Source organism: Mustelus asterias, unplaced genomic scaffold, assembly GCF_964213995.1.
Source record: "Mustelus asterias unplaced genomic scaffold, sMusAst1.hap1.1 HAP1_SCAFFOLD_1341, whole genome shotgun sequence".
Taxonomy (NCBI): Eukaryota; Metazoa; Chordata; class Chondrichthyes; order Carcharhiniformes; family Triakidae; genus Mustelus; species Mustelus asterias.
Window position 1 is genome coordinate 65,851 of NW_027591286.1, and position 16,095 is coordinate 81,945.

General features: G+C 40.3%; 1 protein-coding gene across 2 annotated transcripts in view; it reads left to right on the forward strand.

Moving 5' to 3' along the window:
• myb (v-myb avian myeloblastosis viral oncogene homolog) overlaps positions 1 to 8,373 on the forward strand; it is a 28,707-nt gene extending 20,334 nt beyond the window's left edge. For both annotated transcript variants that reach the window (XM_078206181.1, XM_078206180.1), the window contains 5 exons: positions 776 to 890; positions 990 to 1,109; positions 3,147 to 3,254; positions 5,293 to 5,409; positions 7,032 to 8,373. In XM_078206181.1, the coding sequence (XP_078062307.1) occupies positions 776 to 890; positions 990 to 1,109; positions 3,147 to 3,254; positions 5,293 to 5,409; positions 7,032 to 7,145 (574 nt within the window). In that variant the 3' untranslated portion in view covers positions 7,146 to 8,373. The remainder of the gene's footprint in view (positions 1 to 775; positions 891 to 989; positions 1,110 to 3,146; positions 3,255 to 5,292; positions 5,410 to 7,031) is intronic.
• The last annotated feature ends 7,722 nt before the right edge of the window (positions 8,374 to 16,095 follow it).

Below are 16,095 nucleotides of genomic sequence, written 5' to 3' on the forward strand. Positions count from 1 at the left end.
TCCTGGATGGTTTTGAGCTTCTTGAGTGTTGTTGGAGCTGCACACATCCAGGCAAATGGAGAGTATTCCATTACATGCCTGACTTGTGCCTTGTAGATTCCACTTCTCTTCCCAGACCTAATGGAAAGTAAACTTTTATCCATTTCCATAGCTAGTAATTCCCAGAACAGGTTGCTAGTCTGTCCTCGGGCTTATAGCTTGAGGGGCATCACTCCACGTAAAGCATGCTGACCAGGAGTCTCTCCCATTCATACCACCAGCCATTGGCATGTCGGAAGGATTTGTAGGTTGATATACTCAACCTGTTTGACCACGTTATGAACGCATCTTCTGTGGCCATCAAGTCTAGGGGTGGGACTCAAACATGGAGTTTCTGGCTCAGAGGAAAGGACGCTAGATGGTGGACACATTTTGTGGAGTCAGGAGGTGTGTTACTCTCTGTAGAATTCCGAGTTAAACTATTTATATGGCTGGTCCAGTTCAGTTTCTGGGCTAACCCAGGATGTTGAAAGTGAAGGCTTCAACAGTGATAATGGTCTGTAAGAGCCATAGAGTGACAGATGAGCACTTATTCAGAGTTTACACATGAAGTACATGTCTCTTGATGCTGCTTTTATGCACCTTAACAAGTCATGTTAAAATTAGCAGTTGAGGAGGACTAGGACTGGAAGATCTTGTGTGTTCATTTCGACAATATACGCAGGGAAGTTTAAAAGTGATATGTTAATGTTGAATTTTTAAAAAAATAGTAATCCAGCTGTTCTTGTTTAATCAGTTTCAGAACTCCAAATATCAGACGATCAATATTAGAAGGCTCACCTAGAACACCCACACCTTTTAAAAATGCACTAGCTGCCCAAGAAATCAAATATGGACCCTTGAAGATGCTGGTAAGAAAGTCTAGGTGATGGCTTAGCATTGCGTAAATATTAATTTGAAATTGATTGATAGAAAGATTTTGATAATGTTTCATTTTCTTGCATTGTAAGACACCATCTCATCTTGCAGAAGAGACTCGAGACATAATTAAACAAGAAGCCAATGAAACTACAATTATAAGTAGTCTTCATGAAAATGGGCAACCCCTTTTGAAGAAAATTAAGCAAGAAGTAAGTTATTTCCTTTCTTTATAACAGGTCTCATCCACACACAGAACTGGCAGAAAGCCTAGTGCTAGATTTAGGAGATTTCATTTTATTGAGAATACATATGCAAGCGATTAAAGAACCACCCCTTGCACTGTGATTCTTTCTCCAACCTTGTTTCTATTCTTAGCTTATTGGAGGCAGTAATGTAAGTCTGGCAATTTTATATTATATATAAATGCTTAACATTGCTCTATCAAGGTTCTAACTTACTTTAATGAAGGCCTTAACCTGTTTATTTTAAATGGGTTAACAACTATTAAAATAGTCAGGAGAGGAATTTAAAGCATATTGTACAATAATATCTCTCATAATTCCCAGGTTATGTTTTTAAACCTCCGTTACAGCACGCATTCTTTATATCTGCACGGTTAATAGTACAACATTGATGCATTATTACATCAATATGCTTTTTGTAAAGTAGCTTTGAAACTTTTATTCATGAAACTTGTGAATTCTTACAATGTATCAAGCAGGATCTAAAACAAGAAATGTTTAATGGTTTTAACCAAGTCTTTTTTAGTTCTTCTTTTACTTGGATGTCTAGGTAAAAACAGGGATGGTGCTAAAAATGTTTTTGAATATTGACTTTGTGCTAAACTTTGCTTTCTGCTAAAATAAGTAGACTTTCCGGCTGGAATTCTCCAGTTGTTCACGCCGGCAGGATTCTCCAGTCCCACTGGCAGTGCACCACCACTCCATGAGTTTTGTGGCAGCGTAGGGTGACATCAATGGGAAATCCAATGACAGTGGCAGGACCAGAGAATTCTGCCACTGGCTAACAGTACGCTGCCTTCCACCGCCGGGGAAATCCACGGCTGGGAATCCGGAGAATCTCTCCCTCCATATGCAACATGGCTGTTTTGGTCCATTGTAAAACTGACATTGCCTAATGGATCATCTTGTTTGTATGTCAAGAAGGCCTTCATTCAGAGAATGAGGATCATTGAATAGAATTGCATGGAATGTATGGCACAGAAACAGGCCATTTGGCTGAACCAGTCCATGCCAGATTTTATGCTCCACTTGAGCCTCCTCCCATCTCTACTCATCTAAATCTATCATCATAACCCCCTACTCTCTTATCCCTCTATGCTTGCCTAACTTCCTCTTAAATGCATCTATACTATTCACTTTACTTTTTATTCTTTTATGGGATGTGAATGTTGCTGGCAAAGCCAACATTTTGTTGCCCATCCCTGATTGCCCTTGAGAAAATAACCACTTGCTATAGCAGTGAATTCCCCATTCTGCACACTCTTCGGGTAAAGAAATTTATACTGCACTCCTCATTGGATTCTTTATCTTATATTGATGGCCACTAGTTAAGCTTGTCCCCACAAGAGGAAACATTTTCTCTGTATCTATTCTATCAAAATCCTTCATAAATTTAAAGACCTTATAATCAACTTTCATTTTTTTCAGTAGAAGAGAGACCCAGCCTGTAGTTTACTGCTGTGTATGCTCACATGTTTCTGGTATCATCCATGTAAATCTTCTCCACAGCCTCTCCATTGAATCCACATCCTTTTTACAATATGACTACCAGAATTGCATTCTTGGTGTGGTCTAACAAAGATTTTTTATGTACACTCAAGGAATGTGCACTTCGCTGGCTAGGCCAGCATTTATTGCCCATCCCTAATTGCCCTTGAGAAGGAGTTGTGAACAACAGTGGTGGTCCCAGTACTTACCTTTGTAGAATACCACTTCCAACCTTCTGCTATTCTGAATAACTTTCCTTTATTCTCAATCTGTTTTCTGTCCTGAAGCCAGTTAGCAATCCATTCTGCCACTTGTCTCCTGACTCCACATCCTCCTACCTTACTCATTAGCTTATGAGTTAACTTATCAAAAGCTTTTTGAAAAGACTGATGAATTACATCTACTACATTACATTGACTACTCTCTCTGTTATATCCAGATAATTAAGTACCGTTTCTTGGTATTTCAGATGTTTTTCCTGATATTCCAGCAGTGTAATAATTATATTAATTTCAGGTGGAGTCTCCTGATAAGAAAATGAGAAAATTCCTTCCATTGGCACCATGGGAAAGGGAACACTTGCATACTCAGCTTTTCTCACAGGGTCCTGTGGAAGAAGTACCAGTATGTATGCTAAACCTTTCTACACTTGTGCTCTCTTTCAACCATCTCAGTTAATAAGATAGCAGTTCATGTTCAAATACAATGCATTGTCAGCTGTTTTGGAGAGATGGTGGTGTTGTGGTAATATCATTGAACTAGTAAACCAAAAGCCCAGGCTAATCCCCTGGGAAATGGTTTCAAATTCATGGCAGAAATTGGTGGAATTTGCATTCAATTGATGAATAAATTCAATTGATTCTTAAAAATATGGAATTAGAAGCTAATCTCAGCAATGGTGACCATTAAACTATCATTGATTTTCATAAAATCCATCTCGTTGATTAATGTATTTTAGGGAAGGAAATCTGCCATCCTTACCTGGCCTTCGTGTGACTTCAGACTCATAGCAATGTGATTGACTTTTAATCACCTTCTGAAATGGCCTAGCAATCCATCAGTTCAAGGGCAATTAGGGATGGGCAACATATGCTCGTCTTGCTAGCAACACCCATGTCCCATACAAGAATTTTTTTTTTAAAATGAGGAATGGACTGTATCATCTTGTGTTGTTGAAAATAATTCCAAAACTCCATCGCTGAAAACCACCTTGGTGAACAAATTCTGAGTTCTGCAAAATGATTGTGCCCTGCTTCCTTACAAGAATACCTTCTACTGTGAACACACCCTAACTGCCCAATATTACACAAGTGAGCTGTGGCAGGGAGCCTATTTGGCACTTGTAGCCCACTGGCCAAATGGTAATGAAGCCCAGCCTCTAAAATGGACTGGCCACCAGCAAACATCCAGTCAATGGGCATGCTCCACCTGGTAGTGACAATCTACCTGTAGGGTTCTTTCTACTCTGATACTAGATTACCCTGAATACAGGATATGAAGATATAAGGAGAATGTTTTTGTTTTCTTTAAATCCTGACTCCACACACAAGGCTCTGCAGGGACCACATGTACCAAAAACACAATGTGCAGTTGGTGTCCTACCATGCACAGAATATTATGTTCGTGAATGCTTACTATCCACATTTTCAACCTGTGCCGGCAGCTTTTCCCGCCATTCTCAGGCTATCACTATGAACGAGAGGCTTCTTGGTGATGAGGGTCACCCAATAAACAGATGGCTCATGACTTCCCTCCGTGCTCTGAACACAAATGCACAGTGCATATATGATGAGAATCATGCTGCCACCAGGAAGGCTTTGTAGAAAGCATCGCTGTTCTAAAACAATGGTTCTGCTATTTGGACCACTCGGAAGCAGCCATACAATTTTTGCTGAAGTGTGTCTCCAAAGTTTTGGTAACCTGTTGTATGCTATGCAATCTGACTCACCAGGGTGCAGTTCTTGCCATCAGGCCTTGCAAGAAGGAGCTGGATGGGAGGAAGCATTTAAGACTCCACCGCTGAATGGTTAATCCTAAAATTATCCAATTATCCCCTCACCATCAATGCTCCACAATTCTCCACCTATCCATCCCTCCACTAGGGACAATCGCAGCATTCTCTTGTTCAAAATCCTGAAATAAAAGGCAGCCCAAAAAATATTGAGTAACAACCATATCGAACAATATTCCAATAATACATACATAAGCTGCATCTTTGTACATTCACTTAATGTTAGTCTTGTGGATCTCTGTCTCACACTCATGTAGCCAAGGCAGCTTAAAGTCCAACTTTCTGACTAGGCTACAGCAAGTGTTGAGCTGGAGAAAATTTTCAAGGGCAATAAAAAAGCTGTTGTTCTCACAGCAGGATAAATGACCCTTAAAAGGAGTTGTTTCGTGATGTGACTTTTACTTAAAACAAACAGCTAAGTTCTTAATTGAGTACCAGACAGTTTGTGACAAAAGAGGAAATGAAAATCAAAATTACTCTGGATAGCTTTCATGAACATCCATATGCGAGGAGAGGCCTGGGAGTAGATCAGCTGGCAATCATCGCACAAGTTGATAAAACATACTGAAGAAAGATAGAAGAAGGGAAAGAAATTACCCTTTTAAAAAAGTATAAAATGGAAATTGATTTTGATCATATGCTTCATTCTAGATGCCAAGTCTCCTGACTAGTTCTGTATTAATGATGCCTGTATCAGAGAAGACTGATGATTTTCTTAACAAAGCATTTGCAGTACAAATGAGCAAGCAAATGGGCAGTCCCTTGCAGGTGTGTATAAAATGTCACGAACAAAGGTTAAGCTACAAAACCGAGCTTTGCAACCTTACAGCATGTAATTTGCTAGTATTCTGGTTCAGCGTGTAATATTGGACACAATATGTGTAAAATTCAAATTTGTCAGAGGCAACGAACTGGTGTTAATGGATTGTCTACACCTTACCAGACCTTTCCATTGAATTCAGTGGATGGGGTGTACAACAGGCAGCCACGTTGTTGCCCTGCAGAAGTTGAATTTCATCTCATCATCTTATAATTGTGCAGTTTAATTACATTTAATCAATGTGAATGTAATAAATAATTATAATTTATCTGAATGCCATGTTGTAAGCACAAAGTATAGTTTTTATATTGCATAAGTTTGCAAAATTTACATTCACTTTAAAACATTTTTATAAATCAAAAATGCATGTTGTGCATTTAAAACCAGCATTCAGAACATAAAATTGTTGTAGTTACATATCCTGGGGTACTTGTCCACCGTGGTAATTCTATTTTTTATTCTTCTAGCAACCAAAATATTTGTTTATAATTTTTGCGGTGTAAAGTTTTAAGATTTTACAAGTAACTGGTTAAACCAGGAGGGTGGTGGCAACTCTTTGACACTGTTATATCGAGGCATTATTTTCCTTTCTGTTTAATTAATGTTTTTGGAAAATAATAAAAACAAAATTTAGAATTACACTTGCCAAGAATCCAGTGTACATTTAGCTTTTTTTAATGCTGCTTGTGTGATTATTAAAGTAATTGAATTACTGAGGAACGTCAGATTTTTCCCTGCAGGTACTAATTAACAGCATCACATTCTTGTAGCTAAAGAATTACATGGTACAGCATTAGGCTCACTAAATGCTTAAAGTACTCAATTTTCCATTGTTAAAATGCTAAAATGTGAGAAGCTTGTGCTATGAATTTTCATTCATCGAAGCCTGAAATTAAATCTAACTATATTTAACAGAAAACAAATTGCATGTTGCCTGGACTGGATTCAAACCCAAGACCCAGAGATTTTTCATAAACACTTCCAACCCACTATACTATCTATTTCATCAAAATTTGTGTCATTATTCAATTAGTCCCTATAGAATTCCAAAATTTAATCTTTTCTGGGATGGGGAAAGTTTGATGGTGTAATTATTGTGTACATTCTGTACTTGAATGTGAAATACTGGCAGCTGGACTCGTGTAATATATTTTCAGGTATCCCAGCTGGATTTGAGAAGTCCCTGGACCTGGAACCCTGGTTAGCTGAAACTCAGTTCCAGCACTCCATACGGCCAGTAAGAGATTCATAATAGGAACAATTAGATATTTAATTGTTCTTTTCATTTAATTGCATCTATATTTTCCTTTTTTGTTAAATGTGAATTGTTTTAGTGAAAAATGAAGTAAATACTTTGAGGTGGCATTATTTATCACAATATACTTACTTGCAGAATTAGAAAGGTTAGTCACTTTAATGAAAAATGTAGGTAACTACAATGGGATAAATTTAACTTTTCCCTGTATCTGCTAGTTGGCCATAGTGGAGTCTTGAACTCCAGGTTTTAGGCAGAGGATTTAATTGTTCAGTTTTCAAACCGAGATGTAATTTCTGCTGTCTTTTCTTGCAGTTTGCTAATACCTGGGAGGCTGTGGCTTATGGGAAAACAGAAGATCAACTAATTGTAACTGAACAAGCGCGCAAATACATGAACACATTTTCTACCAGAACATTAGTAATGTAATCTTTTCCATCTAAGCATTAAGAAGTTTTGAAACACATACTGTTGAGTCATGATCAGCATTTCTTCTTATGAAGTTTCCATTGATGGATGTAGAGTAATGTTGTATTACAATAATTCAAAATGGCACAAATTTCATTCTTCACTAAGCACGTTTCTGTTGTTTGTCAGATTAGAGAGGTTTAATGTCACCAGCCAAAAAGACAAGTATCACAATTACCTACATTACAAGATGCTTGAGGTTACAACAATTACTCCTTGTATTTAAAAAAAGATTGAATAAATATTTTCAGTTGTGGGCAGCAGACTAGAACATATCAGTATTTCTTTTGTATTGGGTGGCGGAAAAGCAATTAGTCTTTGGAAGTACTTCAGGACTAATGTAATTTAAACATGTAAGTTAATAAATTAAATGAAATGCACTGTTGACAAAGTAGAGGTATAGCATTACTACAAACCAAATTAGATTTTTTAAAAATCAAGCTTTCAAAGACATAAAATTGACAGGGTTTGAAGTATTGTTTTTGTTTGTTTTTTTTGGGCCTTGTTTTAAGCCATATATATTATATATACATACATATATATAATATGTATGTGCATGTGTGTTTTTGTGTGTAGCTTGGATAATACTGATACTGTATGTAAAAAAAAAGTTTTATGTATGAAAAATGTATATTTTATCCAGTAAGTTAATTTTGTAAATGCCAAATGGATAATGTGTTGTGCTGCTAAAGACTTTAGCATGTAGACATGCTGCATGAAATGGGCAGCAGAGTTATCAGAGAAAATGGTGTTAGCTGATCAACAATGCACTGGTAGCTAGAATTTTTTAAAACCTAGCATTTACAAATACAAACCTTTGGGAAGTGAAATGTTTTGTCTTATTGTGACAAAATGAATATGATGCACCTTTTGTATTTTGGGAGAACACTGATACATTCACTAATTTTTTTACTTTTGTCCCATTCATTTCATATTTAATTCAAGGCACTCTGGCCCAGATATATTTTCAATTCATTGAACAACTCATGCAAGAAGTCTTGGTTTCAATCTGTTTGCTATATCAAGCGCCTCTGATATACATGTACTGAACACTTGATATTAAAACAAAAATAGTTGATTTTCAAAATGTACTACCTTTAGTATCAGTTTGGTGCAATCACCTGCACCATTTCGATTACTATTGTATATCCACTGCCATGTACAGAAAATAAAAGTGTGTTTTTTACTTAAAACGTTTATGTTTCATTTTATTTTAGAAAGTTATGTTAATGATGTACAAACTATAACTTCTAAGTTGAATTATTTTTAAATGTATGTGCCTGAACTTGGACTAAGGACCTTTATTATTCTACGGTCTCTCTTATATGGATTTTTTTTGCATACAATTAGGAATGAGTTAATATCGGCATTGATTTTCCAATACTTGAGAAGGCAATGGCCTAGTGGTATTATCACGACTGTTAATCCAGAAACTCAGCTAATGTTGTGGGGACCTGGGTTCAAATCCCACCACTGCAGATAAGAACATAAGAAATAGGAGCAGGAGTAGGCCATCTAGCCCCTCGAGCCTGCCCTGCCATTCAACAAGATCATGGCTGATCTGAAGTGAATCAGTTCCACTTACCCGCCTGCTCCCCATATCCCTTAGTTCCCTTATCGATCAGAAATCTATCTACCCGTGATTTAAACATATTCAATGAGGTCGCCTCCACCACTTCAATGGGCAGAGAATTCCAGAGATTCACTACCCTCTGAGAGAAGAAGTTCCCCCTCAACTCTGTTCTGAACCGGCCCCCACTTATTTTGAGGCTGTGCCCTCTAGTTCTGGTTTCCCTTCTAAGTGGAAAGAATCTCTCTACCTCTACCCTATCCAGCCCCTTCATTATCTTATATGTCTCTATAAGATCACCCCTCAGCCTTCTAAACTCCAACGAGTACAGACCCAATCTGTTCAATCTCTCCTCATAAGCTACGCCCCTCATCTCCGGTATCAACCTGGTGAACCTTCTCTGCACTCCCTCCAAGGCCAATATATCCTTTCGCAAATAAGGGGACCAAAACTGCACACAGTACTCCAGTTGCGGCCTCACCAGTGCCTTGTATAGTTGCAGCAAGACCTCCCAGCTTTTAAATTCTATCCCCCTCGCGATAAAGGCCAACATTCCATTCGCCTTCTTGATCACCTGCTGCACCAGCAGACTGAGTTTTTGCGATTCGTGCACAAGGACCCCCAGGTCCCTCTGCACAGTAGCATGATGTAATTTTTCTCTATTTAAATAATATTCCAATTTACTATTATTTCTTCCAAAGTGGATAACCTCACATTTGCCAACGTTATATTCCATCTGCCAGATCCTCGCCCACTCGCTCAGCCTATCCAAATCTCTCTGCAGACTTTCCGCGTCCTCCACGCAATTCGCTTTCCCACTCATCTTCGTGTCATCAGCAAACTTTTGATACCCTACACTCAGTCCCCTCCTCCAGATCATCTACGTAAATGGTAAACAGTTGAGGCCCCAGCACCGATCCCTGCGGCACGCCACTGGTCACCAACTGCCAACCAGAAAAGCACCCATTTATTCCAACTCTCTGCTTCCTGTTAGATAGCCAATCCACGCCAACACCTTACCCCCAACTCCATGTACTCCAATCTTCTGCAGCGATCTTTTGTGAGGCACCTTATCGAATGCCTTCTGGAAATCTAAAAACACCACATCCACCGGTTCCCCTCTCAACCGCACTAGTCACATCTTCATAAAAATCCAGTAAATTCGTCAAAACACGACTTTCCCTTCATGAATCCATGCTGCGTCTGCTTGATCGAACCATTCTTATCCAGGTGCTCTGCTATTTCCTCTTTAATGACGGACTCCAGCATCTTCCCAACTACGGACGTTAAGCTAACCGGCCTGTAGATACCCGCCTTTTGTCTACTTCCTTTTTTAAACATGGCGTAACAGTAGCTGTTTTCCAATCAGCCGGCACTACCTCAGATTCCAAGATAGTGGAATTTGAATTCAATAAAAAATATCTGGAATTAAGAGTCTACCGCTGACCATGAAATCACTGTCGGAAAAACCCATCTGGTTTACTAATATCCTTTAGAGAAGGAAATCTGACGTCCTTACCTGGTCTGGCGTACATGTGACTCCAGAGCCACAGCAATGTTGTTGACTCTGTGTGGTTAATTGGCAGCCGATACTGGCCAGCATTTATTGTCCACGTCCCACAAATAAAAAAAACTCTTAAAATTAAGGTTAAGTTTATGTAATTTTGGTATAATGTTGCAAAAAACATCTGTAACATAATTACAAAATAATAGTGAAATGTTTAGATATAGAGGATCTTGCATCAGTCAGTGCTTCCCACATTATTTAACAATGTGACTTCATTTTAACGCCAACTTGAACACTAACTAAACTTGAACACTAAAGGGCGGCACGGTAGCACAGTGGTTAGCACTGCTGCTTCACAGCTCCAGGGACCTGGGTTCGATTCTCCGGCTTGGGTCACTGTCTGTGTGGAGTTTGCACATTCTCCTTGTGTCTGCGTGGGTTTCCTCCGGGTGCTCCGGTTTCCTCCCACAGTCCAAAAGATGTGCGGGTTAGGTTGATTGGCCATGCTAAAAAATTGCCCCTTAGTGTCCTGGGATGCATGGATTAGTGGGTAAAATATGTAGGGATATGGGGGTAGGGCCTGGGTGGGATTGTGGTCGGTGCAGACTCGATGGGCCAAATGGCCTCTTTCTGTACTGTAGGATTTCTATGATAACGTAACTCACTGAATCTATAGAGTACCCTTATAAAGATTAAAAATTGAATACTGTAGTTTAAAATTCCATCTATTCTATAGAAAATATTCTATAAAACAAGGTTACAATCCACCAGCAGTCAAAACAAAATGGCACTCTCGCAGCATAGGAATATTTAGTATATCATTATTAAAGTTCATTTATGTATTCTCTTATCATAAATATGAAAATGTGTGTTTTAAAATACTGTGTAAAAATCCATCATTTCTTGTATTTGTGTAGCTTTCAGCGAAGTTCTCCAAGGCCTGAATCTTGCAATCAGCATGGCCTGAAGTGAACGCGATATGCACTTCTTGATGCGATCGGATCCTGTCTGCAAGATCACATTGGCTGGCCAATTAACTGGCAGCCAACGTGAAACGTGCGCTGGCAAAGGCTCTGCAGTGCTTATGGAAAGGGAAGAGGATGGGCGCCGAGCAAAGTGAGGGTGGACTTTTCCAACATGCTTCCTGAAGGCTGACGGCAGCTGTCGAACAGTAGCAGCTCAATCTCAGTGTACATTTGCAGGACTATAAATGAAAGGCCTGCAAATTCAAACATCTGACAGCTTGTACTTTATATCATCCCGGGTGTTTTATTCCGCCCTGGAATGTGTTTGTTGCAAAAGTGTGTGGCCGACTGGCCCATCCTTCAGCCGTAAAAGTAGATGGGCTGCGTAAAATCACCACCAATTGCCTCCATAAATGAATGAATTGTCAGCAGGCAGACTCCTGTGTGCCTGCCAGCCCTAATGCACACGAGTGCAATGACATGGGGATCACACTTGTCTTCTCGCAAGGTTCCATGCGCTTCTGCTCAATCAACGTAAAATTCCATCCCATATTCTTTGGCAACAAGACTCTTCTCCTTGACCCAGAAAGACCATGCATGAATCATGTTGCACATTGTTGCCATAAAAATGACGATTAACCTGGGAGAAACCCCACAACCGCTGCCCACTTGGTGCAAATGCAGCGACGCTAGCTTCTCATCCAAAATTTGTGGCCTACATGTGATGTTTATGAAGCCTCTCAGCCCGTCCACTGGGTCAATCACTCCCTTCTGTCCCAGCTCAGAGAGAGATGAAATAGGGAAGGACAGGGCACCGATTGAAATGGTGCAGGGTGCAGTCTTGAAGGAGACCATAAGACAAAGGAGCAGAAGTAAGCCATTTGGCCCATTAAGTCTGTTCCACCATTCAATGAGATCATACTATTAAAACAAACTTTACGAGCTTGCAACCTCATTCGCTGTTTCTGTGACCCCAATGGGGGTTGTGACTCACAATTTGGGAAGCTGGCATAAGTGCTTATATGTTTCATGAGACAACTTCTAAGCGAATAATCCAAATTGAGCCTAAAGCTTAGAAAATTGTTTGTTTCTAATCTCCGAATGATAAGATGTGATAAGCAGTGCGGCTCAGGGATACGTACTGGAGCCTCAGCTTTTAATGGAAGTATTAATGAGTTGAGTGATGAAATAGTGTTGTATATCTAAGGTTACAGAGGCACATTAAGTTGTTTGGAGGTCCAAAACGTTGAGGGATCTAGCCTAGAGTGGACAAAGCTATGACACAAAGGAGTTCAATCTGGAGGAAGAATTAGGTTATCCATTCTTGATCTGAGGAAGTTATATATGAACATTTTCTTATAGAAACTAGGAGTTCTGGAGGAGGAAAGGGATGTAGGTGTCCATGTATATAAATCACTAAAAAATATTACACAGGTACAAAAGTAATCAAAAAAAGCCAGTACTGAATAGTGAAATGTTTTTGAGATCTTGCTTCAGTATAACTGCCTTATATCCATGATATAACAGTGCCCACACTTTCAAAAGCACTTTTATATCTGAGAAATAAATTTGTCCTTCTTGAGGTTGTGAAAGGTGGAACATAACAGTTGAAAAGACTGACAGTTCACTATCCTAGCGTTATAAAGTCAAAACCAGAATTATAAAGTTAAAATGGTGTCAATTTATAAACAAAAACAGAAAATGCTGGAAAATCTCAGCAGGCTTTAGAGCTCTGACGAAGGGTCGTCCAGTCTCGAAACATTGGCTCTATTCTCTCCCCACAGATGCTGTCAGACCTGCTGAAATTTTCCAGCATTTTCTGTTTTTGTTTCGGATTCCAGCATCCACAGTATTTTGCTTTTCGTCAATTTATAAATGTTGTCAGTGCCATTCATTGTAACTTGAATGTCGTAAAGTTGATCACTGCCTGTATTTGTACATCTTTGAAGAGCAAGTTGAAAAGGTAGTTAAGAAAGTGTATGAGATACTTGAATTTAGACCATAAGACATAGGAGCAGAATTAGGCCGCTCAGCCCATCGAGTCTGCTCCACCATTCAATCATGGCTGATTCCTTTTCTCCTTCCTTTTCCCCATAACCCCTGATCCCCTTATTAATCAAGAACCGATCTAGCTCTGTCTCAAAGACACCAATGACCTGGCCTCCACAGCCTTCTACGGCAATGAGTCCCACAGATTCACCACTCTCTGGCCGAAGAAATTCCTCCTCATCTGTTTTAAAGGATCGTCCCTTTAGCCTGAGGTTGTGCCCTCTGGTTCTAGTTTTTTGTACTAGTGGAAATATCCTCTCCACGTCCACTCTATCCAGGCCTCGCAGTATCCTGTAAGTTTCAATAAGATCCCCCCTCATCCTTCTAAACTCCAACGAGTCCAGACCCAGAGTCCTCAACCGTTTGGAAATATAGAGGCATTAAATACAAAAACAAAGAACTCATGCTTAACCTTGATGAATCTGCTTAGGCCTTCAGGGCAGTATTGTGACACCATACTGTAGGAATTATGTCGAGACCCTCGTGTAAGATTTGATCAGGGTAACATTACTCAAGGAGTCACAAGCAGTTTAACTTAAAGCAGCTTATTGAGAAACAGCAGTTAAAATACAGCACCTAACCGCAACAGATAAAAACACATGACCTGTGGCAGGTGAGATGGTTTACCTTTACCTGAATTGGAGAGATGGAACAGCCTGGACTTTGCAACCTGTACGAATGATCTGAAATGAACACACTCAACAATCGTGTTCATGCTTTCATGAATTTCTTAAACTTCCACAAATTCACACACTTTCACTTAACCCAAAATCCCAGCATTCTTTAAGACTTACTGCTGCTTAGATTTTAATGTTTTCAGTTTCTCTGCACAGAAGTTGGCAGCATTTTAAACTAAACTCCCAATTGTTTTTAAACTTGTTAGCCTCCTCAAACTGATTTTTCAATTCCTGATATTTGCAGTCAACATCCTCCATTTAACAATGATTCATTAGTGGCTGCAGTATATAGAGCTGCAACTTCCAAACTCCCCAGTGTCAAAGATGCACTGGTGAATCCTTCTCAGACTTTTACAGGTGAGGGTTTGCACAGTAATTGCCCAGAAGTGCAGACTTCCTAAGGCAATTGTGCTGTGTTGGAAACCATCTGAAAATGCAATTTAAATTGCTAACTTCACGTGGTTCTGCTAGGGTTATGCCGGCCTTGGGGCACACACAGCCTGAAAATCCCACTCATAGTTTGATCAGGGATAGTCACCATGGCCTTGTCAGAGAGAGGTCACGCCAAACAAATTTGATGAATTTTTCAAGGAGGGGATTGGGTGTGTAGATGAGAGTAGTGCAGTTGACGTAGTTTATATGAATTTAAGCAAAACCTTAAGCAAGGTCCCACATGGGAGACTGATTGAGAAGGTAAAAACACATGGGATCCAGGGTAACTTGACAAGTTGGATCCAAAACTGGCTTAGTGATAGGAGACAGAGGGTGGTGGTAGACGGCTGTTTGTGTGACTGGAGACTGGTGTCCAGTGGTGCACCACAAGGATCAGTGCTGGGACCCTTATTGTTTGTTTTATATATATATATGAATGATATAGATGAGAATGTGGGGAGGGTGATAGAATCATAGAATCCCTACAGTACAGAAGGAGGCTATTTGGCCCATCGAGTCTGCACCAACCACAATCCTACCTAGGCCCTATCCCCGCAACCCCACGTATTTACCCTTCTAATCCCCTGATGCTAAGGGTCAATTTAGCATGGCCAATCAACCTCACCCGCACATCTTTGGACTGTGGGAGGAAACCGGAGCACCCGGAGGAAACCCAGGCAGACACAGGGACACAGACAGTCACCAGAGGCCGGAATTGAACCCGGGTCCCTGGTACTGTGAGGAAGCAGTGCCAACAACCACTGTGCCACCGTGCAAGTTTGCAGATGACATGAAGAATGGCAGAGAGTTAATAGTGAGGAAGAAGATCTTTAGTTGCAGACAGATATAGATGGGTTGGTCAGATGGGTAGTTAAGTGTCAGATGGATCTTAACCCTGAAAAGTGTGAGGTGATGCACTTTAGAAGGAGTAGCAAGACAAGGGAGTACTCAATGAATGGCAGGACACTAGGAGGCTCAGAGGAACAGAGGGATGTTGGGGTACTTGTCCATACATCCCCGAAGGTGGCAGAACAAGTTAATAGGGTAGATAAGAAGGCATAAGGAACATTTCCCTTTATCAGTCGTGATATGGAGTATAAGAGCAGAGAGATTATGTTGGAGCTCGACAAAATTTTACAGCTAGAATACTGTGTGCAGTTCTGGTCACCTCATTATAGGAAAGGTGTGATTGCACTGGAGAAAGTGCAGAGGAGATTCACCAGGATGTTGTCTGGGATGGAACATTTGTGAGTGAGTGAGTGAGTGAGTGCCTTTAACTACTCTAGCACTTTGGCAGTCCTTCAGCGTTGAGGATGTCTTGCTCTCTCTCTGGGGAGGTGGGTTCTGCAGTGGCTGAAGCCTGGATCCCTAGACTCTGCCACAAATTTGGGAGGTGATGTTTGTGGGTGGGACACTCCGGATACTGTGTCCTCTTTCTGCTGTATAACCAGAAACACAGGACTATCTTTGGGATCTGTAACTTAAACTGCATTTGCAAGTGTCCACATGGCCAATCCACCCAACTCACTCACTAGGCTTTTTGTACTTTCTCCCTGGAAGCTTTGGTTCTTTTTTTTTCCTGATGTGGGTGGCACGGTAGCACAGTGGTTAGCACTGCTGCTTCACAGCTCCAGGGTCCCGGGTTCAATTCCTGGCTCAGGTCACTGCCTGTGTGGAGTTTGCACATTCTCCTCGTGTCTGCGTGGGTTTC